Below are 23786 nucleotides of genomic sequence, written 5' to 3'. Positions count from 1 at the left end.
TTATTTTGATCTAATGCAACTTATTAAAATGTTTCAACATTCAAATCAATTCATTTTAAAGACTGATATGTCAGTCAGTGTGAAACTACATGGCAAATAAGAATGTTAAACATGGAAAAATCTTTACAATTATACTTGTGTTATTTACACTTAATAAATTAATACATTTCTTGTTCTATCTGCGTATCTTGTGTTATTTACACTTAATAAATCAATACATTTCTCACTCTATCTGTGTATCTTGTATTATTTACACTTAATAAATTAATACATTTCTCGTTCTATCTGTGTTTGTATTTATATATTTAAAAGCAATAAAACATATGTTTTGTTATATATTGCTATTCATTAGCACCTTCAATGCTTTCACAGTCAGCATACAGTGACCTTAAAAATAGAAAGCCTTGAATAAAATACAGATTATAACCAATAGCATAATTATGCAGTAAACAAAATAAACAGCGGAGTACAAAGAAATATGAAGTTCCATCCAGTCATCGTGCAGAGTATGGGTTCGTCGTAGTCGTAGCCAATAACAACGCAGAAGGCGAGACCAAATAAGCCAATCACAGCGCGGAACTCTTCGGCAACAAGTGCAGCGATGCTGACCAATAGCGAGGCGTCTCACGCTGCTATGGCACTGGAAGGGTCTCTGTTGGAGAAGCAACGAACTTTTCCACTTCATTTCTCTGAGAGGAAAACGGCAGCGACCGAAAGTTCACCGCGTTAAGGCTTTACCCCTTTGCTTCACAGATTCTTTGGGACTTTAACTGTTCAGCGACTCTATTAAATGTTCATGTGACAATTTACTTGGCACATTATTGTCTGGGCATAGACCTGAGCTCGTTTTCAAAATGTAGGTTCGTTTTCTTCAGTTTTTTTTTGTGGGATGAACAGTTTACCTCATCTGGACCTTGTACTGTTTCCCCGAAGGATAAACGTGTTCAGTGGCTAATACAGGAATGGCAAAAGCACGCTGCTGATGTGAAGACGCTCAATTTATCAAGATAAGTATGAGAAAGGTAGGTTGGAGTTTAGTTTTTGATATGTAAAATGAGTTTTATTAACCTACACCATTTTATGTGGAACAGAAAAATAACCATACTTTACTCCAGTGTTGGGTGTTTTAGTCTCCCTAATGCTTGGTCGGTTGCTCGGAAAGCTTGCTGGCTAAAGGAGAGGAGGAGGAGGAGGAGGAGGGGTATCTTCAAGGAGGGGTGGTATTGTGTTTGTTTCTGCCCCTAAAGCCCCCGTGGTTGTTATAGTGACGGACTGTCAGACTTTAGAGGTTTGTGGGGGCGGGTAAGGTCGCCCATAAAGAGGGTTATAGAGTTTAAAGTAAATCCACAAATACACCGGAAACGGTTTCTTTTCGTGATTATAAATACATAAATAAATTTTGCGTGGATTAATGTGACCCTATGGTATGACCATATCTTAGTAAGGCAAATTAAAGACCTCCTCCGGGTAAAGTCAAGCGTGTAATCCACGTGGAGTTGTTACACGCAAAAATACTTATTATGGGTGGAATAAGCAGTCAGCGCCACGACTGAGAATTTCTGCGTTAAAACGGTTCCAATGTCTGTCCCAAAAAGCTCGGATTCTGACAAGAATTTCAGTTCAGAGTGCTGAACTACAAACATAACCAAATGTTGCATGATGGTGGATATTTAGTGCTCTGTCTGGGCATAAAATCCATCTTTTTATGACCTCTGTATTTGCCATTTGATACCCATCACAGCTTGCATGTGACTGGACTTTCAACTTTTAGTTTGTAACTAGTGAATGTGGACTGGAAGCTTTAGAAAATGTTACTTCTCAGATGCAGAAGTACAAGATTTTTTAAATGTTTAGAAAAAATCTACAGACAAGTCGTCATTTGTTTATTTCCCTTTTTTAGTCAAAACAACCATTAAGTTTATATGGTTCATTGTTTCAGAATCAGGGGGAAAACAGGAAACATTGAACTGATAACTCACAGAATCTGTTAAGTACATAGTGTGTTTGTGACATCATTAGGAGTCTTTTTAAAATAAATTAGCATTTGCCTTCTCGTAAACACACTTTTTTGTAAATACTAATCATATCTCATACTTAGTGGTTGTTTTGACTAGAGGATGCATAAATAGACAAATGGTCCCTGACATTTGTACACTACAGTATCTCATTCATATAAATCTTATAAATGCTGCATTAATTTACATTGGTCCTCACTGTAGACTCTTGCAAAACATTTTTTTTCCTACCTCAGGTCAGCATATTGCTAATGGGATGTTCTCCTCCATACTTAAGGGGAGGGGGCTGCTTTATCTCAAAGAGAATTTCTCTGAGGAATTTTATTTCTTACTCTGTGTCTCCATAGTCCAGAAAGCCATAACTTAAAGCTGGCCTTTTTCCTCCCACTCAATGCTGAACCACCCTATTACCACACACATCCTCATTCCTGTAGCTGTAGATGGCAGGCTTTTCATTGTTTGAAAGTGACAGTAAATTCACTTGTACTATTTTCACATTCGTATGCTGTATTTGTCTTCCAGAGAGAAATAACCCTTTTATCTGACTACTAGCTACAGTCAGTATTTCTCAAGATGCAGTTTTAAAAAAAAAAGTTTAGTCAAAGTGTTTTATTGTTGCCTATGTACATTATGTATAATGTATCCAGACAGCCCTTCTCTGCAATCCACCACTTAACATCAATCCTCTGAGTGACTGAAGGTTTCTTTCGTAAATATTGAATGGTCAAGTGAACATACAGCTCGTATATACTCTTTAGAAAAGCATTGTCCGCAGCAAAAGACTCCAGAGACCTCAGTCTAAGGCCGTCATGCCCAGGAGGGACAGAGAGCCCAAAGCATTGTTGGAGGTTCATTCAGTACATTTTGGATGAGTTAGAGTGGCTTTTGTGATTCAGAACTAGTCATTCAATATCAGTACGTAACCTCACTAAAGATCATGGCTGAATGCAGTCATTTCCTCACAGTAATGCTGCAAGAGCTAGCATTCAACCTTTCCCAGATTAGAAGATAGCCTTGAGGAATGTACTAGGAGAAAGTTTACATACATATGATGTAACACTTTTGTGTGTCTAGTCTTTTAGGTACTTCCCTCAGTGCCTTAATATAAATATAAATATCCTTTGTCAGCAGTTGTGTTAAGATGGGTTTTGTTTCTAGCTAGAGGCCAAATGAAGACCACCCTAGTTCAACTTGAGTGTAAATGAATGAATGAGTCAATGGTAGTGTTACTAAGCTTCCCACGCCTGCAGCAGGGTGTGTTTTCATTATCAAAGTGGGTTTTCTGTTTCACCTGCCCAAAAAACAATGTATGTGGGTCATAAAATAGTATGCAGTGTCAGTCGGCAAAAGAGAGGAATAAACCACATTAGATTTCACTGCTGACAAGTGCTGTTTCTGCTCAACATCCATCTAAAAAGGGGTATTTATTCTGCATGTGATGTCTGTTACTCTAGGCGCTCATGTTTGTGTCATACAGATATATGAATGGAAGTGCAGACTCTTATTAATGTCCACATAATCAGATTAGGTCTGGGAGTGGTGCACATGTTTGCTTGTGGGTCAGAGTTTAACAGAGTATTTTTCAGCTTGCGGAGTTAACTTGTGAACATGAACAAACTATGTGTCTGGAAGCTGATGGAGAGACTGCACAACAGTGAGTCAAAATGTATTCAGCTCTGTTTAAAAATGGCAATGCACTTACTTCAGCTTTGGCATTCAGCTTCATCTGATGGTTTTAATGGCATGCTGAAGCATTTTTTGTCTTCTGCCTCTTCATGGTCAATTACCATGAACAACTGTTTTTAGACTCTTTGCTGTTCTTGCCACAGGAAGCTCATTGACACCAAACAAACTTGTAATACCATCTGCTGAGAATGTGCTGAAGATACAGGTGTGACAAACAGAGATTAGGCTGACAATCACTAACAGGTTGTTTTCTTTCTCATAATTGTCACATTCTAGTTCATCTTGAGTGCAGCATAGACTGCATCTTTTCTTACTCATGTGGCTGCCTGGAGTGACTGGTTCATCTAGAAAGATAACTAGAACTGGTATGGTCAGTTATTGCTATGGTCTTTGCATAGCTGACTAGTGTAATACATTTGTCTCTGGGTTGTCACTAGTAAAAGGTATCATTCCTGTTGGCAAACGTATCACCATCACTTGGACAACAAAGGACAATATATCAGCCATTTCCGTTTATTTTTTTTATTTTTTTTTTTAGTAGCCGGCTTGTCCAGCTTTGGCACTGGAGATAGAGTTTGTTCAGCATATGTTTTTGAGTTTATGTAATGTAAAAATATATATGAAACATATAACCTAATAAAGAGAATATACGCTTTATTGACTGCTTTATTTTAGAAAGAGGGTATCAAACAATGTCATTTCAGACTTAAAGGGGGGGCATCTACAATTGTGGAGGAAATGCTGTTTTCACTGGTTTGTTTATGTTCAGAGGCTCTGCCTTTTAATGTGGAACAGTATGTTTGAGGGAAAAAAAATAGTTGTTTGTATAGAGAGAGAGAGAGAGAGAGATTTTTTTTAACCATTTACTAAAACTGGGGTTTCGTAAACAAATTAGGGCAGTTTCGAGCATGCAAACAGGCTGGAGAGCTGGTAAATGATGAGGAATCATCCTCAGAATTTTATAAAAAGTGTTTTTCAATTGCACACATGAACATTTCCTTTAAGAGGTGTTTACAAACCAGATTCACATATCTCCTTCATTGCAAGGGCTCATGTTATGATGATTATTAAACCATACTTTGAGATTGTGTTGCAGTGAGGCATGGTGTCCTGTTGGTTTATTTGGAGTTTGGCATTGCTGTGTAAATTAAAAAATATATACAAAATTCTTCACTAAGCTGTCCCCTTCTGTATATTTTGAGACAAAAAAAAAAACTAGCATAGGCTTTCAAATTAATCTGAAATGTAGTTTTTTGATATTTTCAAGATGTATTAGTTATATAAAATTATGTAATGTTATGTCACTCTTAAGATCTTACGTTGAGTATGTTGTGATGTAACTAGCAGAGTATTTTGTCTGTATTGTGCAGCCTCTAGTAAGTTTTCTCTCTCTCTCTCTCTCTCTCTCTCTCTCTCTCTCTCTCTCTCTCTCTCTGTGTGCGCCCTTGTCTCAGGGAGTTTAATCTGAGCTAGGCTCCAGCTGGTAGCCGTGCGGGGGAGCTCTCTCTGAGCTCTTAATTAACTCCACTACTACGTTTATCATGCGAGCATGGAGCCAAGGAAACCAAAGAGAGAGGTAGTGTTAAGCCTCAAGTCTCTGGAAAGTGCTGCCCATGTTGGCAGATCTAGGAGGTTCTAGGGAGTAAACTTTAATTGCATTCTTTTAAAGCAGTAGGCAAACAAAGGGTCAGATGTCAGTTCCTTCCTCATAGCTTGTTATAACGAGGTGCTACAGAGCAGAAGTGTCTCAGCTTGAGTTGAGAGTTTATTCTACTATCTTTAGAGAGATTTGTATATGTATATATATATATATATATGTATATATATATATATATATATATATATATATATATATATATGAATAAATACAGTTTCTTGGATCTGATATAGAAACAGACTCAAAGTCAATTTGCACTAATCTCGCCTGGAAATCTGATGAATTAGAATCAATTAGAATTGGTTTAACAATGCTGATCGATCTGGCCTAAGAGCATGCTTGTCTCATTATTCCACTAAGAGGGGATGCAATGGGATAGAGCGAAGGAGTTAAAGTAGATCAGCCTCCTTAGTCGGACCCTCACCCCCTCCTCCAGAAGCCTCATTCTCACAGTATAATTCTGGAGAAAACCAGGCAATTTGTTGCATTAATCACAATGGATTAGTGCTTTTTTTTATTGCTTAGTCATGCTTAAGAAAACCTTTCATCAAAGCCTACTCTGCACCAGGCTATGACACCCTTACACTGGGGCACTTTTTTCATAGTATTCAACAAGGTCCACATCCCTTAAACTAGCAGATATTTTAAAGCAACCACTGACTTACGACAACATTAACCTGCCCTTGAAGTTACCTAAGCATACTATACACTGCCCTCTTTTACAGCCTATAAAAGGACCACATTCACAATTCATTCATAGCAGGAAAGGGCCAAATTTATACATGTAATCCACAGGCATGATGGCCATTGCACACAAGAGGGTAACATGACCTATAAATAACTTGTTTCAAGTTGTAAAGAACAGTTCATAATTTATTTATTCATTATTTACTTATTCATGTAACTGCTATTGTTGCCTATGCTATCTCTATTAATGCTGGAGTAGTGTATCATTTGTGGTTATTACATTATTTGTTGTCACTGGAAGACTTACTAAATCTTTGTGTTAAAGTCATCGTAGATAATATCAGCTTTGTCTGGTGTTTGTCACATGTTATTGAACTACTGATGTCCATGGTTAAAAGTAGGTATATGGAGTGCAACTGTACAAGCAATCATGATATTTTGTTTCAGAATTTTATTTATTGTATTTTGTGTCCTCTCATCTTGCAGGCATCTCTATCAGACGGAGATTCGTCTCTTAGTGAAGCCACTCTGTGTTATCCATCACATGGCTGTCATGATGATGACCCTGAAGCCTCAGGGAGGTCTATCTGCAGTTCTTTCCACATGGAGAAATTGATGAATTCAGCTACCAGCTGTGGAGCCCAGGTGAGGCCTGTTCTCACTGAGACTTGCTTTGAGAAACGTGGACTCAATGGACAAAACTCTCAGCCATGGTCTAGCTCTGTTATCACTAATGGACAGCACAAGCCATGCCCCACCAGAATAGTGCGTATTTTTTCTTCCCAGCACAAGGTTGGCTTGGCAGCCCCAGAACAGACTCCTCTTCGAGGCCCAGCCAGTGGCCCACAGGCTTGGCCTGGCCTCTCAGGTCTCCGGGTTATGGGTTCCTTCAAAAAGCTCCGCTCTTCTGTGCTCCAGGGCATTCAGAACAGAGGCAGTGCAATGGGAACTAGCCAAGAGAAAGACTTCTCCTCCATAACCACTGAGGATGGCAATGGTTTTTTGGTAACCAAGCGAGATCTTGGTCATGTTGCTATAGGCAGTCAGAGTGAATCTAAGGAGATGCCAACAGTCACGAATGGTCAGAGTGTTTTAAACGAGGAGGATGATTACGAGGAAGAGGGTGAAGGTCTACAGAGGAACTCTCACTTCTCAAGGAGTATACGAAGGGCTTATGGAGCAGGACGTATCTCGTTGTTGGACAGTGGCACCAAGCAGCCAAATAGTCCTAATGCTCAAGGACCTGCTTCTCCTTGCCATCCTTGTAGCTCTGTGGAACCCCTCGGAAAGGATGTAATTCTTGAAGTCCAGGAGAATGTTAAGGCTTTAGGCGGACTTAGCAAAAGCGCTGATAACTTGCATGTTGTAAGGAGTCCTTTCAAACGTAAAGGCCCCTCAGCTCAGCCTCAGAGCCCCAAAGTTTTTGGCACCCAAAATATACAAAGAGCAGCTAGCGCTTCTTCTGTAGACATGAGAGAACGGGGCATGGGTCAACATAAAAGCCCCTTGGGAATGAAGGGACAAATGCTGAAACTTGTTGGCAGTTTAACAGATCTTTCAGCCAATCGCAGGGCAAGCCCTGGCCCCACCCCCAAAGCCACACAGTCAAGTCTCAGCCAGCTCCATGACGAGTACTCCCGCAGGATCCCCTGTGTCCCTGCTAGTGAGCGTCAACGCAGGCCTGCACCAGCACATGTCCAGGTATCCGACAGGCAGAAAGTACAGGCTGACGTTCATCAACATACCTCTGACATAAATCCCACCCCCTCAGTGACCATCCACATTAGCTATGACAAAATCATGGCCCAGTCCAGCCCCAAAGCACAGTTCACTGGTTCCTATGATCAGCTCCCAGTGTCATCATCATATTCATCTTTGCCTATCCCTAGTAGCCCTCCCACAGTGAAGTGCAGAATTGTGGAAGAGCAGCAGAATGTGAATAATGAGCCCCTTCAACATGAGCACTGCCTGAGCCCCAGCCAGGAACCTGCACTGAACAGCATTAAAGTAAACCTAGAGGTAAGGCAATATGTATACATTATTATAGAATTTCAGTTCACTATGACACATCTTTGTTACTTATGTGTCAGAAAATTATCCATTTAAATTCATTACCTGAAGATTAATCCACAAATTAATGGATGTGCAGCTTTTCCTGACACCACTTCCTAATTAACTCTTGGAGTATGTAGTTCATATTAAAGTCCAGAAGTATTTCATTATAATACTCAAGCTGCAGTTTCCTGTTTGCACTCACATTTTGGCCAGCAGTAGCTAATATCTATCTTTGTTAATGCAAGTTCATATTGTCAGGCTAGAAACATCTATTATAATTAAAGCAACAGAGCACTGCCATTGTTTGTTGTGGCCATGTTTATTAGAGTAAAAATTGTTTTTTATTCTTGACATCTGTCTAATTTGTATTTCATCTGTTGTAAAGTAATATTTCATATGTGGATTCCTCAAACATCACACTGAAAAGTGTAGTACATGTAACTGAACACAGATCATCTGCTTTTATGTGTGTTCAGCACAGTGTGCTCTTCATTCTTGTCATTTTTAGAGCTTAATACCAAGACAGCTTGCAATGGACAACATTTAAAAAAAAAAAACCTTGATTGCTTGTGTAAAATGGTGAAACACAGTGATTAAATTCGAGGTCACTGATTAGATGGTGTCAATTTAGTGACATTGACCTTTGCTATTGCAAATGATAAGTGGCAGTCAAGACAGATTGTATTGAATGAAGTATATGGGCAGATTAGAGCTTACGTCAGAGTCAGATTATTGAACCTTCTGACAGAGCAAACCTACATGTGGTGCCAGCACCTTTGCGGAATATTGGCCTGGTTTACACAGCATTATAAATGAGCAGTGCTAAGCCCAACTGATTGGCTGGAAGTCCCTTCTATCAAGCCTTTCCACTCATCTCATTGGGCTGAATGGTCTTTTTTCCACTAAAGGGCTGAACAAATCTCAGCAGGTCATATAAATTATGGCATATATACATTGCAGTACAGCAAATGGAGAAAGAAAATGTAAGCAGTCTAAGAGGTTATCAGCGGCGCAGTACGGTATGGCACAGCCCTAATAACCACTTACTGGAGTGGAAATATATGGTTTTTTGTGACAATCAATTATCAAATAAAATGTATAAAGAATTAATTAATTAAAAGGAGAATTAATTAATTAAAAGTTTCATTTAAATAATTGTTTTTTAAATGTGCATTTTAAGTATTTTTTAAAATTGTATTGTTTAAATAATTTAATTATTTAACTATTTATATATGTATTTCATGCTCCTTGCAGCCTTGCACTATGAAATAATTAAATGTGTCAACATCATCCATCATTCGTCAGTGGGTGGGCCTAACTTTGATCCAGTCTCGTTGATAGCCTGCTGTTGGTTAATGCTAGGATCTTTCAATCCAATATACGTGATCAGTCTGTCTTGCCTTACTGCGCAATCTACTCAATCAGTTAGGCCCGCCCACTGACCAATGATGGCTGATGTTGAAAGATTGAATTATTTCATAATGCAAGGCTGCAAGGTGCATGAAATAAATATATAAATAAGTAATTAAATTATTTAAATAATATATTAATATTCAAAATGCACATTTTATTATTTAAGATTTAATTAAATTTTTAATAAATTAATTTTAAGATTTTATTATTAAATGAAACATAAAATATTGTCACAAAAACCCTCCATAGACAAGAGGCCATTATGCGAAAAGTGGGAATTATGGCTGTAGACATTCAGAGCATCACATGGATGGCTTAGCTGTCTTGCTTCTGAGAGAAAGCTTGAAGAGTTAATGATCAGCTAATATTTATAATTCGTGATTAGTGAAGTTGCTAAAGCACAGCTCTCAGACCTGGGGCTGGACATTTATCAGCCCAGGCTCCCTCCCCTAGTCCCCTGCTTAGGGGTCAAAGTCCAAGATCCGCGCTAAACCGGTACAGGCATTGCACTCAGACACATACATGCACAGTTCACAAGTGCCTACCATGTCTTAGAGAACAGCCCTGAGGACACTGATGACACTTTTGTTTGCTTGTGTTTAGAAGTGTATATGTTGATGTGTGTCACTATGGTGCTGATACACTGTGTGCCGTTTCAGTGCATCTGGAAGACTCCAGAGAGAGAGACTGAAAATCTAGAGGTAAGCAGCTCTAAGAATTTATTTATTTATATATTTATTAATTATTTTTCTCTTGTGAGCTCTAAACATTGTCTAGTGCAGTACAGTCTTATCAAAGATCACACAGTAATACAGCTAAGCCATCTGTATTGAGTACTGAACAAGTTGGAACAGGATAGATTTGTTTTGCTGTATCTTTTTATGTACTTAAAAGCGTATTAAAATAAAGATTGCTTTTTAAAATAAAAGCTTTCTATTCCCTGAAACTGATAGTCATCAGTTTCCCGCTTTTATAACCAATCTCGTGCTGACTCATGAATGTGCAAACAAAAACACTTCATTACACCATTGGAACTGCTAATGACTCTGTAATGTAAACACGGGATTTTAATTAGTTTCACTGCTAATAAATTGCAAAATATGCTTATTTCTATTTGTTTGGCCTGTACATTTACAGTTTTATTAGAAATGATTATTAGACGCTAGAGTAATTATCGCAATCTATATTTGTTACATAAAAACACATGTACATAAGAAAATACTGAAGGTCATGCAAAAGAAAGTCGTCGAAACAGAAATATACATCATTATGAGTTATCACATAATATTAGAGGTCCAATCAGGGAAAATGTAAGTGTTCATATAAGGCTTTGTAATGTCGATGTAGAACTTAGTAACTTCTTTGCATATGGAGGGTGAAAATGTTCATTGTCATATATTTATATAATTGTTATAGTTCAAGTCTAACACACATTGCCTCTCTCTTCCAGGCGGCATCAGAAGATGTAGCCACAGAATATCTAAAGCTAAATGATGAGAAAATCAGCAATTCTGCCTTCGCTAGTCCTGCTGACACACCCACCTGTGCCTCAGAGTCACCTATGGCAACCACACCAACCTCGCCATCCTGTGGCAGTAACATGCCCATCTCCTCTGTGCCCATGCGGAGAGGAGGTAGATCCAGACCTCGACCAATATCGGACTACGGCCAACTGATTTGCAGGAAGTACTGTATCCCTGAGGAGGAGGTGGAACTTCAAGGGGAAGATGTGGAATACACTTCTCAGGAGGACCACAACAACAGTGGTGGATACACTGACAGGAGCCGGCAAGAAAATGGCAATGTGATTGGACATTTGGAAATGAAGAGGCGGCCAATCTCAGTTATTGGAGGCGTGGATTTATTTGCATCTCCTGACGAGAAGGAAGATCCTGATAGTCTGCCCTCTGTAAGCCTATTTTCACTTGTAGCTCTGTTTAGTTAAAGGAATACTGTTTTATTCTACATATCTATGTGCTGCATCTATACTGGATCATCCATTACAACAGACAATATTGCACTTTCCTGTCATGAATTCTGTAACTAAACTATGTCTGTTATCTGTAGCAATCAAGTGGTGCCTGGTATCAAATGATCGCAAAGCATTAATTAATTAATAAATTCATTCATTAATATTCTGTAACCTAACATATAAATATTAGAGAAATGCCCATGAGAAAAGGTCTTATACGTGTTGATGCCTGAAAATGGTCCATGGGTAAATGTGAAAACATTGGTGTTCGTGTCCATAAAGAACCATAAACTACAGAAGCAGCAGATAGAATTTAGAAATTAGGTTGCAGAAACACTGCAGTGATTTTAGCTTATTTTTGGCTTTGTTTTTGCTGATATTTCTTTCTACCAACAGTAGATTAATTTTTTTAGATTCATTAAGTTCTCATGTTTCGTTGACTTATAAAGTAGTCTGCCCAGTTAAGATTTCGTTTGTCCCAATCAATTTTAGATTTCTGGCTTCAGGGCCTGAAAATCACCTTAAATACTTGATGAGTTGCGTACATGTTGATTATTATCCGTAGATAGTAGTACATCATGTTCTTCTTCGCTGTTAATATTGCATTTTGAGCTTGTGACATCGTAGATCCACTGATTAGGCATTTCCTGAGCTCTTTTGGTGCATTCAGGTCAATCCAGAATTACTGTATTTACAAGCTTCCAACAGGAAAAGCAGCTCCAGTATTGGTCTGAGTCATAATGGCTTGCAAGAAAACAAATCAGGAAAATGCAGCCCAGGCTTTATGACGTATAATGTGTCACTTCCATTTACTCATGCTATTAACACTGATGTAGGAAAAACAATAAAATGATCTGTTAGGAAGTAAAGGTAAAAAAAATATTCTCACTGATATGGCAGTCAGAATATTTCTTCAGTGTGTAATAAATTATCTCTGATTTTCCTTACAATAATCTTACATTCAACAGCAGGGCAAATTGTACTTTAGGTTTTAGGAAATTAAACAGAATCACATAGTTTAAAAAAAGACTTATTAAAAATTGTATGGAGAAAGATTAGTCTCAAAATATGTGACAAATGCATAAATGTTAATCCACAAATTTAACACAAGCCACAAATATGTTTCACTGTTCACAAATAAATATATCCCAATCTGTGTCTCACATTCTGCATTACAAATGTACAAATACAATTAAATTCATAAATAAAATTTTGGTTTTCATATATGTATCATGGGGGGCACCGTGGAGCAGCAAGTAGTGTCGCAGTCACACAGCTCCAGGGACCTGGAGGTTGTGTGTTCGATTCCCGCTCCGGGTGACTGACTGTGAAATGTGGTGTGTCCGCGTGGGTTTCCTCCGGGTGCTCTGGTTTTCTCCCACAGTCCAAAGACACACGTTGGTAGGTGGATTGGTGACTCAAAAGTGTCCGTAGGTGTGAGTGTATGAGTGACTGTGTGAATGTGTGTCTGTGTTGCCCTGTGAAGGACTGGCGCCCCCTCCAGGGTGTATTCCCGCCTTGCACCCAATGATTCCGGGTAGGCTCTGGACCCACCATGACCCTGAACTGGATAAGCGGTTACAGATAATGAATGAATGAATTAATATATGTGTCATCATTTTATGTGAAAATAAATATATTTGACGTTGAATCCAGCAGAACTTCCCTAATTTCACTGCAGATTAGGGTTGTCAAATAAAATATTTTAAAACCATCATATTTGGACACTAAAAGCCATGTTGCATATTGGACTGATACGGATGTTCCATTTTTTTGAGGTTTCACTTGTAAGACGGGTCATTTGTTTCAGAGAGACAGATGCTGCTCTCCCTCCGCCGGAGGAAGGGGCAGTTACTCCATGTAAACAGAGAATGCGCTTCTAATTGGTCATCAATTTTATTTAGCCAATCAGCAGCCAGACGGTGCATTCCATAGATTGGCTAGGCTGCGGCTGAGCTCGGTTGCATTTCTAGCCCGCTACGTCAAACAAGGCTGTTCCAATGTGAAGGATCCTTCGTATACAGCCGAGAAATGCAGCTTTACGTTCAAAGCGACTTGAAGGACACAACAGACGTATCCTTCGTGGCCCTCAGTTAAACACAATTCTCTGCGCACCTACGGCGTGTTGGAGAAAATGTACAAGACACAGCAAAACCGAACCCTTAAGAGTTTGTTAACATTGTAAAGTGTAAAATAACTAATTAAGTAAACTATTGGTCTCTATACCATATTTAATCAAAAGGCTTATTGGCATATTACAGTACCACAGAAAGCATATATTTAGTAATAGGTTATTTTTAATCCTAGCTGAAATGTAAAGGTTTAAAGATGAAATTTTAATGTTTATAGGTTAAAGTATGAGTTAGAATACTTTGTTCTAAGTACTATTGTCTTGCAGGATAATATTAATAAGCAAATATAACTTTTTTAAACTTACAGTCATGTGTTTCAAGTCAAATAAGACATTTACGGTTTTCACTTAAAATGATGAAAACGAAAAACATGTATTAACAAATGTAACTGTATTTGTACACACTGCAGACCGTGACATATAAATTGGGATATATTTATTTGTGAATAGTGAAACATATATGTGACTTGTGTTTAATTTGTGGACTTACATTTAAGCATTTGTCAAGTATTTTGAGACTAATCTCTCTCCATAGACTTTCACGGATATGTATGCAGATCAGGGCAGAAAGCCATATTTACTCTTTCTTGGGTCACTGCCCTTTTCAGAACTGTCATTGAACTTTCTCTCTGAACATAAATCATGGCGAATGCTTTTAAAGTCTGTAATGTCTCTGTATTGTAGCCTGTCCCTCGGCCTCCTGTGCCCTCTCGTGGTGTTCCTCCATACAAAGCTCTGTCTGCCCGTCTGCGTCCCTGCGTTTTTTCCCAGAGTACCCCCACCGGTCTGGACAGGGTAGGCCGGCGCCAAATACACAGAATCCTCAGTGGTGAGTTTGTGTGTTTGTGCCTGTGAGGCTGATATGTACGCTTGGTGAGCGATATGGCAAAAATATATCAGTACTTCAAGGCATTGTCACAGTGCACAATATATAACATGGTACATAGTGCATTTTGTGAACAATGCAGGTTTTACTACTGTCAAATTATTTTTTACATTCTTTTTTTAGAATTGAAGCTTAAAAAACAAGAAATCTGCGGTTGCAGCAACCCCTCTGCCTGTTTATATCCCATATCCTGATATAAACCGGATATGTTATATATAACTCCTGTATAGATGTCGAGGATGATCAATTACATTTAGCATCAGAAATTGTTATTTTGGTTATTTTTCACAGAACTGTTACTTTATGTGATGGAGTGTGTGTATGTGTTGTGCAGATAGAAACTCAGATGGCTGTACGGGACAGGAAGACAGTGTGAGTGAAGAAGATGGTAGTTTTGAGGAGCTTAATGAAGGAACACCGTACCTGCAGCCAGAAGTCGACCTGTCAACTCTCAACCAGGTCAGTGATTTTTGCCTTTGTCATTAACCCACAAAATTCTCCAGATTCCCTGTGCATTTTGATTATATTATGCATAGCTGGTATATATGTGTGGGTGAAATGCCTGAAATCCTTGCTGAGATATTGTGGTTCAAATTGTGGTTTGTGAAACACTATGCCTTTCCTGACTGTTTCTTTTAAACACAAGCAGGATTTATAAGACCTGTAAAAGTCTTTACTGTAGTTGGCTGCAAATTACGATTCAAGATATTTTTTGTTTTGTTTTTTCTCGTTTGAAGCTTGTATTGTGTGCGCCTATATGTCTGTTCTTACTGTTATGACAAATGTCTGTTTTTGTGTAGTACTATTTTAAATGGAAAAGTCTCACTAATCAGTCTTCCATTCTGTTCATGGTGCAGGACATCATGGCAGGTCATGCTGTGTACGCTGAAGCCTTGTGGGACAACGTCACGATGGGTGAACAGGAGTTGGCCTTTAAGGCTGGGGACGTTATCCGGGTGCTGGATGCCCAGGAGAAGGACTGGTGGTGGGGGATGGTGGGTGAGCGCGAGGCCTGGTTCCCTTCAAGCTTTGTGAGGGTAAGTGTCGAATAGGCTATACTTGGACCCCCTAGAGTAATTTGTATGAAACAAAGCCTTTCTCAAACACAGCTCAGTGCGGCAGCCACAGTAAGCCTTGGAAACTCAGCCTGAATAGCTGCTGCGCTCGGTTAAGAGGGCATTGTGGGAGCGTCTCCATGGTTACAGGTGTTGATTGGCAGCTGTTGTGGGAGGGGGACCCTGGGAACTGTGATCTTTCTATAGGTACTTGGTTAGGTGGTACTGTACATTCTGTCTCTGAGTTGTGTCGTGTAAATCAGCAGGTTTTCATTGATAAGTTCTTAGTGTTTATTTAATGGAATCACAGAAGATTTGTCAAAGGTTAATAAAAATTAGTTTGTTTTCATTCATGCAAAAACACTAAAGCTTGATTCCTTAACCCTTTAAAGCCTGACACATTAAATAATAATACTATAAAACAGATTTTTTTGAAAATCACACATTATGTGGCCCCTTAATTAAAAATCTAAATGTTGTTCATTTATACATTTTGGATCTTATAATTTCTGAATAAAAACAGTTCTTTAGACTTTTTTTTACAGTTTCTTTCTTCATTTTCATTCATTTTAATTAAACAATCGATATCAAATTATTGTCTGTGTTCTTCAGAGCTTCTAAGGTAAACGTAACATTTAACTGATGAGAAGCACTGCTACAGAGGTCCTTGACCTAAAAGTAATATTCTTCATTCTGACCTTTTTACATTTCATATGCTGGTCGTAATAAAACACAAAAACCACAAAGGCTCTTTTTGTTGATCTGCACAACTGTGTTTCCATATTTAGAGAAACTTCAGTTGTTTCTGTTACTGTCTGAAACTTGGCTTGATGTATGAGGTCATTCAGCAGACCTCCCACACTCATCTTTATCATCAAAAGGATGGAAGTTTGGTTCTGTATTTCTCTTCATTAGTTGATGATTAAAGAGCCACCTCTAAAAATCATGTATCATATTTGATGCGTTTGGCTTTATAGGGTTAAAAGATTCGTATACAGTCTTACCAAATAATAGTAATTAATTTCACTGCTAAGTAAGGGTGTGACCATCTTTAACTCAATAATGAGTCATTTGGGAATGATTCAATTTCAGACCTCACCATTATTCATTTAGATTGTTTTGGTGCAATTAATAATTATTTTTTTAAATATTAAACCTATTATTACACAGTAGTAAACATAGGCAAAAACGTGTGGAGGTATATTTGTCTGTTTGCACATTAGTGCACATTTAAGTTACAGTTACCTGTAACACTTTTCTTTCTTTTATAACATTCCAGAAATTATCCCATTTCAGCACCCGTACTGTTAAAATTTGGTTTTAACACAATGGTCTGGTTTTGTCTTGAAGGTGCGTGTGAATCAAGAGGATTCAGGCAGTGAAAGTGTGGAGAGTTCTCTGGATCAGGAGGAGCCACTTTCTAAAGACCCCCGTAACCAGAACTCTGAGCACAGAGAGCAGATGAGGGCCAACGTGGTGCAGGAAATTATGAACACGGAGCGGGTCTACATCAAACACCTGAGAGACATCTGCGAGGTGTGTCTCCACATCGGTATATCACAGAAATTGTGTGTGTATGTGTGTATATATATATATAAAAACACACACACACACATATATATATATATTCCTTTTCCACAAGTGAATACTGTTGAGGGTTTAATGAAATGTCTGTAACATGCTTTTTGGTCAAAATGCTACAAGGAACAAACAACACAACTAACTTTAACATGAAAGTCCATCAGTGAAGAGAAAAAGCTTCGCTGATTTAGGCAGACCAAAATAATCTGACTAGGGGGTCTTATTTCACAGTATGTGACTTTGTGGGTTTCAGACCCCCAAAAAGAATAGTGTTTTTTTTCATAAAGACATTTTTTCACCAGATCGAGTTTGGCTTAATTTATATATGGAAGTCTGTCTGTATCTGTCAGCACATTTACTGCCCAGTGCTGCCCTCTACTGACTTAATACTTGAAATGACTGTAAGGATCAGTGGTGGAAACTACTATCACCACTATTACATGGCTACTTCATTGCCAGGGCTGTGCCAGGTTTATAATTTTTCATCTTCTCTTGTGTTTGTAGGGGTATATCCGTCAGTGCAGGAAACACCCGGGTATGTTCACGGAAGCTCAGCTTAAGACCATCTTTAGCAACATTGAAGAAATCTACAAGTTCCAGCGAAAGTTCCTTAAGGATCTAGAAAAGAAATACAACAAAGAACAGCCTCATCTGAGTGAGATAGGGTCCTGCTTCCTTCAGCAGGTGGGCTGCTTACTCATCCCATGTATACACAATACACAAACACATATTTAAACAGCTTGTGTCTCCATTTTTGACATTTTGCATCATGACAAACTAATGCATGATGTATTTCAAGCAGTTGCTTAAAGGTTAAGGGTGTTGCTGGCTAAATAACAGAGTAAAGCCCAATTTATACTTTTGCCATGAACTATGCCATAGGCAATGCATCAATGCAAATCCTGACATGCACCTCTCAGAAATGTAATTATGTCGTGTTGATGCAGACAGCCATAACTTTGATTGGTCAGTAGTCGAACGGACATTGTTTATGTTAAACTAAAGAAGTACAGGAACATGAACTCCACACACAGAGATGCAGACAGCAGCCAATTCATAGCGAGAGATTTCGTCAGACATGGTTTGGACATCAGGGATGAATCAAAATGTTGAACAAAGGAAAAATACGGACGTTTCAGACAAAAAATTACAAGAAGCGGGACTGTGCAGGAAAAATCTGACGGCTTTGTATTTGTTTTTTTCCTGACACCTCATGTAAACTATGCTCTGTCCCAAACAACAACCTACTCCCAAAATTGTGCACTTTAAAGATGTATAAATGTAATCCTACTACACCACTACATTGTGTACTGCAACAAAAAAACAAAAATTTATTTCAGTAATTCAATTAAAAAATTGGGAGGCACGGTGGTGCAGCAGGTAGTGGCGCAGTCACACAGCTCCAGGGACCTGGAGATTGTGGGTTCAATTCCCGCTCCGGGGGACTGTGAGGAGTGTCGTGTGTTCTCCACGTGTCCGCGTGGGTTTCCTCCGGGTGCTCTGGTTTCCTCCCACAGTGCAAAAACACACGTTAGTAGGTGGATTGGTGACTCAAAAGTGTCCGTGTGTGTGTGTTGCCCTGTGAAGGACTGGTGCCCCCTCCAGGGTGTGTTCCTGCCTTGCGCCCAATGATTCCAGGTAGGCTCTGGACCCACCGCGACCCTGAACTGGATAAGCGGTTACAGATAATGAATGAATGAATTCAAAAATTGAAACTCTTGAATTGAACTACTGAAAAAAAACTTTTTGATTGTATTCGAATTTATTGAGAAGCACCTGAATAAACGCTCACAATGCCATAGGGCTCTTGAGTAGCCTACAGTGTAGACTCTACGTTGAGTAAATGCACAAGTATAAATCTGCCTTAAGAGTGTAAATCTACCCTCTTAAGGGTGTAATTAAATGTTTCTTACATTCACACAATTCCCTGTCTCTCTCTATCAGGGTGAAGGTTTCTCTATATACTCAGAATACTGTAACACACACCCAGCAGCATGTGCAGAGTTGCAGCGTCTGATGAAGCAGGGACGGTACAAACATTTCTTTGAAGCCTGTCGCCTTCTGCAGCAGATGATCGACATCTCCATCGCTGGTTTCCTGCTTACACCTGTCCAGAAAATCTGCAAATACCCTCTTCAACTGGGAGAGCTACTCAAATACACACCTAAAGACCATAGGTAACAGACTAGAACTACACAATATAGGCAGAAATACTATAAGGTGGGTGGTCAGGAATAGACAGACCCAGACACTGTCCTGTCCAGACCTGGACCTGTAACAGATAAACTATTAAGAGCTGTTTAATTTTTAACAGAGTGTTTGTTTTAGGTGGTGTGACTCTTCTAGTCATTATGGTTCAGTTTTAGCACATGTATTTTGGTATAGTACATGTGATACTACTCAACCAATCAGATCTGTGCATTATGATGAGTGTTGTGACTCCAATGCGTAACACACAGGGCAGGGCACCAGTCACCACTGTCCTGGGGCTAGTAAAAATAGCCCAAGGGATGTGAAGTTTTTTGTGACACTTTGGGAACAACATTGTTGTGTGAGGTAAAACCAGAAACTTTAATAAGAAGGGAATGATTACAGGTTGAAATTATCCATGAATAGAATCCATGTTCAGCATTATGAGAAAGTCCCATCCTTCAGCATAAAGAGCCAATCAGCTTGCTGTTAATGGATAAAGTCACACCCGTGCTCTGGCAATAAGAGCCAATCAGATTGCTGGCTTTGGAAAAACAGTAAAGTGAACTGCAACTACAAGGAAAGACATTAGGGACTTTATTTAAATATTTATTTTTCAAAATCAATCTTTTATTTGTAATTTTTACTTCATATGAGCAAAGGATATATTGTATAAAATATTTGTTATTTATAATCATTTATACAGTTTGTTGAAATATATTAAAATGTAATTAAAAGTATAATTTAATTTGACATTCATATGTTAACTACATAAAACATTGCTATATCTACAAGGCTGCAACAATGTTCAAGGCTATTTATACATTATGTTCCAGACCTTGGCCTGAGAACATTTTCTCTAACTGATAATTAATTTAATTTATTTTAATTAATTATCCCTGCTATAAGGTATTAAGAAATATCCAGTACTCCCTTGTTTATACAAACTTATTCAATGTTGATAGTTAATGTTGCCATGAGAAATTGACCTTTACCCTAACCCTGGCCTTATAAATATAAAGTTTTTTTGCTCTAATGGCCGCCATTTTTTTCCACTCATATGGAATTGTAAATCAAGTGCATTAATTTATTTTCTGAAGAATGCTATGTGCCTCTATATAAGAGTTGGTTGTATGCTTGCTTTAGTGACTATGAATGTGTGTGCAATGCACATGAAGCAATGAAGAATGTGGCCAGTCTGATCAATGAGAGGAAAAGAAGGCTGGAGAGTATTGACACTATCGCTCACTGGCAGGTGGCAATCTTAGATTGGGAGGTGAGTTATCTCAGCTAAAAATATGTGTTGGAGGAATTGAAATCTTGGGTCCAGTTTCTGTTTTTTTTATGGCTGGGGTTTGATTGAACTCTTGATTAAACTGATTGGCCACCAAGTGTTCTTCCAACCTCAGAACAAAATCCAGAACTGGAAACTCAAGATTTTAATGTGAAGAGTTCAGCTGTATACTCTGCTTGGCATTATATTTAGTTTCCCCAATTTGTTTTTGTTGTTAGCATCTGCTCTTTCTCTGCTGAAACATTGTGAGATATATAGTGTGTGCTCTGGGCTGCTAACCATTTATTGGTGTGTGTGTGTGTGTGTCTTGTTTGCTTTCTTTAGGGTGAAGATGTTTTATCGCAGAGCTCAGAGCTGATCCACTCAGGTGAGCTGACTCGAGTAGTGCGGGCTGGAAAGACTCAGCAGCGGAGCTTTTTCCTGTTTGATCACCAGCTAGTTTTCTGTAAGAAAGACGTTCTGCGACGAGACCTGCTGCATTACCGAGGCCGTTTAAGCACTGACCATGTGGAGCCAGTGGACCTTCCAGATGGACGGCATTCTGAGCTGGGTTCTCTCCGAAATGCCTTTGCCCTGCGACACTCAGAAAATCTAGAGGTGCTGTGTGTTCTGTGCTGCAGGAAAGCTCAGGACAAACAGCGCTGGCTTCAGGCTTTCTCCCGTGAGCGCAAACGTGTGAAGGAGGACCAGGAGATCGGTGAGTCTGGGAGAATGAACAGAGGGAGAAAGTACATAGAGATACATTAACCTAATGTTAGTAAATGCCTTCCATATCTGTAATGGAACAGCTGCCGCTGCTATGTTTAGTTTTGTAAAAACAATAGACATTTGATTTAGCCTTTTTCTTGAAAGAAATACAGAATTCTTTGTAGGTTTAGGCTTGTCATCATACTACTAATGAAGTAATCAACTGGCTCATTGTCTCTTACAGGGATGGAGATTAGTGATACACAAAGGAAACAAGCAATTCACAATGCCAGAAAATCAAAGCAAGGCAAGCTAAAAAGTAAGTCTTTTGTATATTAATTTGATGTAATAGTACCACTGACATTAATGTTACAGTTGGAAGTGAACTAATATCCAATGTGTATGTAAGATTTTTTTTTCTTTTCTTTTTTTCTAGACATAAATTATTCCAGTCATCCAGTCCCTCTTCATCATCAGCCCTTACACCCGCTCCATCAGCGCCACGTTACTGTTCCAACCAGTGTCCCCCAGCAGCAGGTCTTCTCTTTAGCAGAACCAAAGCGAAAACCTTCCCATTTGTGGTACAATTTCACACGCACGGCCCTTTTCAGAAAATGAGATCTATGACAAATTTACACTGGTGACATGAAGAAGCCTCTCCCGAGCCTCTGAAGCAAACAATGAAAGTCAGAGAGTGGGAGTGCAAAATGTTGGACTTGTGTGTGTGTATGTACATGTTTATGTGTTTAAGTGCCTGTAAGTACTTATAAGACCTGCTGAAAAATGAAAACCCTTCATACATTCTCTCTTCATATGCAGTGCTGTGCCAAATGTATGAATGGGGAAGTCAAAATGGTCAAAAAATACAACATATTAATAGTTCAGAAAAATATGTGAGGCGATGACACATAAGATAATCCACTTACATAAGAAACATCAAAGGAAAAAAGTGATTTTCCACAGAGAGAACGAGACTCCTTCGACTCTACAATACCTCCACTCTTTCTCTGCCATTCTATACGTGTTTGTATCCCTTTTCCACTGTGTTATGACAATGATATGGGTCTGAAAAGATGTGGCGATATCAATAAACAATATTAGGAAAAAGTACATGGATGAAAAGATTACAACTGTTGAACTTATGAATGTAGTCTGTAACATTTGCACAGTAGTGTGTGTGTGAAGTGAAGGGTAAACAACAGAGGCTCTAAGCCTTGGTGCCAAGTGTTAATTTCTTATTTTCTGTGTGTTGCTGATATGGTAAGTGTTCTGCTTCTGTTGGTGTTTATTTCCCCACCGTCCTGTTCACAGCATCAAAATATGAAAAACATTTTGAAGACAATGATGTGTATTCATCAAGCTATATGCCTTTTATTATAGAATTGTATGTCCTTATTTAAGGCTGGAACCTTTTTAGATTTCTGTTTAGACAACTCTGACCAGTACACTAACAAAATCATGATTTATGTTCTGTAAATAATAAACACTTGTACGAATAAGTGAGTTTGTGGCCATAGTTGTTTGATGGGGCCCTGTTGGTGAGTGATGGGTTCGTCTACTGAATCTCTGGGTAGCTCTTAGGACAGGTACACCAACTTTTAATTGCACTGAGGTAGTTTGCAGTCACTGTGCTCTTTGGGCATCAGATTCATAAAATTAGTGCAGCACAGGCAGAGAGTGGGAATTCACGCTAATGTGAAGGAGGTGGAGGAGACTTTCATAACAGGTTTAAGTGTGTTGTACGTGAAAAAGTTGAACAAGTTAACAACATAAAGCAAAACACCATATTATGACTTTCAGATGATCATATATTTACACCCTGAGTTCTACAGGGTTAGACACTGAAAATCTGTATGTCCTTTATTAAGCAGGGTCATATGAAATAAAGGTAATTTTAAGCCAAGTTTAAGATCACATGGAGCCAACATGATACCCCCTTAGGACTGGTGGAGGATGTATATTTTTGTCTGACATTTATAATAGCCTCCTTATTACTGTAATATCAGTGATGCTAGTACAGAAGTGGCCAACCTACCTATCAGGAACAAGGAGCTAGAAAAACAAACACATTTCTACCAGGAGCCACAAATGATGTATTTCTGCAAATAGTGCAACACAACTACCATACTACGTGGCACGGTGGCGCAGCTGGTAGTGTCGCAGTCATACAGCACCAGGATCCTGGGGTTGTGGGTTCAAGTCCCACTCTTTGGGTGACTGTCTGTGAGTAGTTTGGTTTGTTCTTCAGGGTGCTCAGGTTTCCTCCCACCGAAAGCATAGATGGATTGGCTACTCAAAAGTGTGCATAGGTGTGAGTGTGTTTCACCCTGTGATGGGCTGCCGCTACTCCAGGGTGTGAGTGATTAATGGTAGGCTCTGGACCCACCGCGACCCTGAACAGGATAAGAGGTTAAAGACAGTGTATGAATGAATGATTCATATTTATCTTAATCTGCACGTTATGGGATGGTACACTG

At 38.9% G+C, this 23786-nt stretch overlaps 1 protein-coding gene across 3 annotated transcripts; it reads left to right on the top strand.

Annotated features, from left to right (window-relative positions):
• Positions 1-618: 618 nt before the first annotated feature.
• spata13 (spermatogenesis associated 13) lies at positions 619-22790 on the top strand. Of its 3 annotated transcripts, XM_066646434.1 has the most exons (15): positions 619-856; positions 934-1022; positions 6532-8064; positions 10173-10214; positions 10964-11422; positions 14301-14445; positions 14837-14961; positions 15360-15539; positions 16908-17093; positions 17643-17822; positions 19083-19315; positions 20475-20604; positions 20947-21319; positions 21554-21628; positions 21746-22790. In XM_066646434.1, exons 2-15 carry the CDS (start codon positions 1014-1016, stop codon positions 21925-21927), a joined length of 3852 nt encoding a protein of 1283 aa, XP_066502531.1. In that variant the 5' UTR covers positions 619-856; positions 934-1013; the 3' UTR covers positions 21928-22790. The 3 variants fall into 3 exon arrangements, with proteins under 3 accessions (XP_066502531.1, XP_066502524.1, XP_066502517.1); XM_066646427.1 differs by having other exon boundaries at positions 619-1022; XM_066646420.1 differs by lacking the exons at positions 619-856; positions 934-1022 and adding an exon at positions 5175-5277.
• The last annotated feature ends 996 nt before the right edge of the window (positions 22791-23786 follow it).

This window comes from Hoplias malabaricus, chromosome 1 (genome assembly GCF_029633855.1).
Source record: "Hoplias malabaricus isolate fHopMal1 chromosome 1, fHopMal1.hap1, whole genome shotgun sequence".
Classification (NCBI taxonomy): Eukaryota; Metazoa; Chordata; class Actinopteri; order Characiformes; family Erythrinidae; genus Hoplias; species Hoplias malabaricus.
This window is presented reverse-complemented; position numbering and strand designations above follow the sequence as displayed.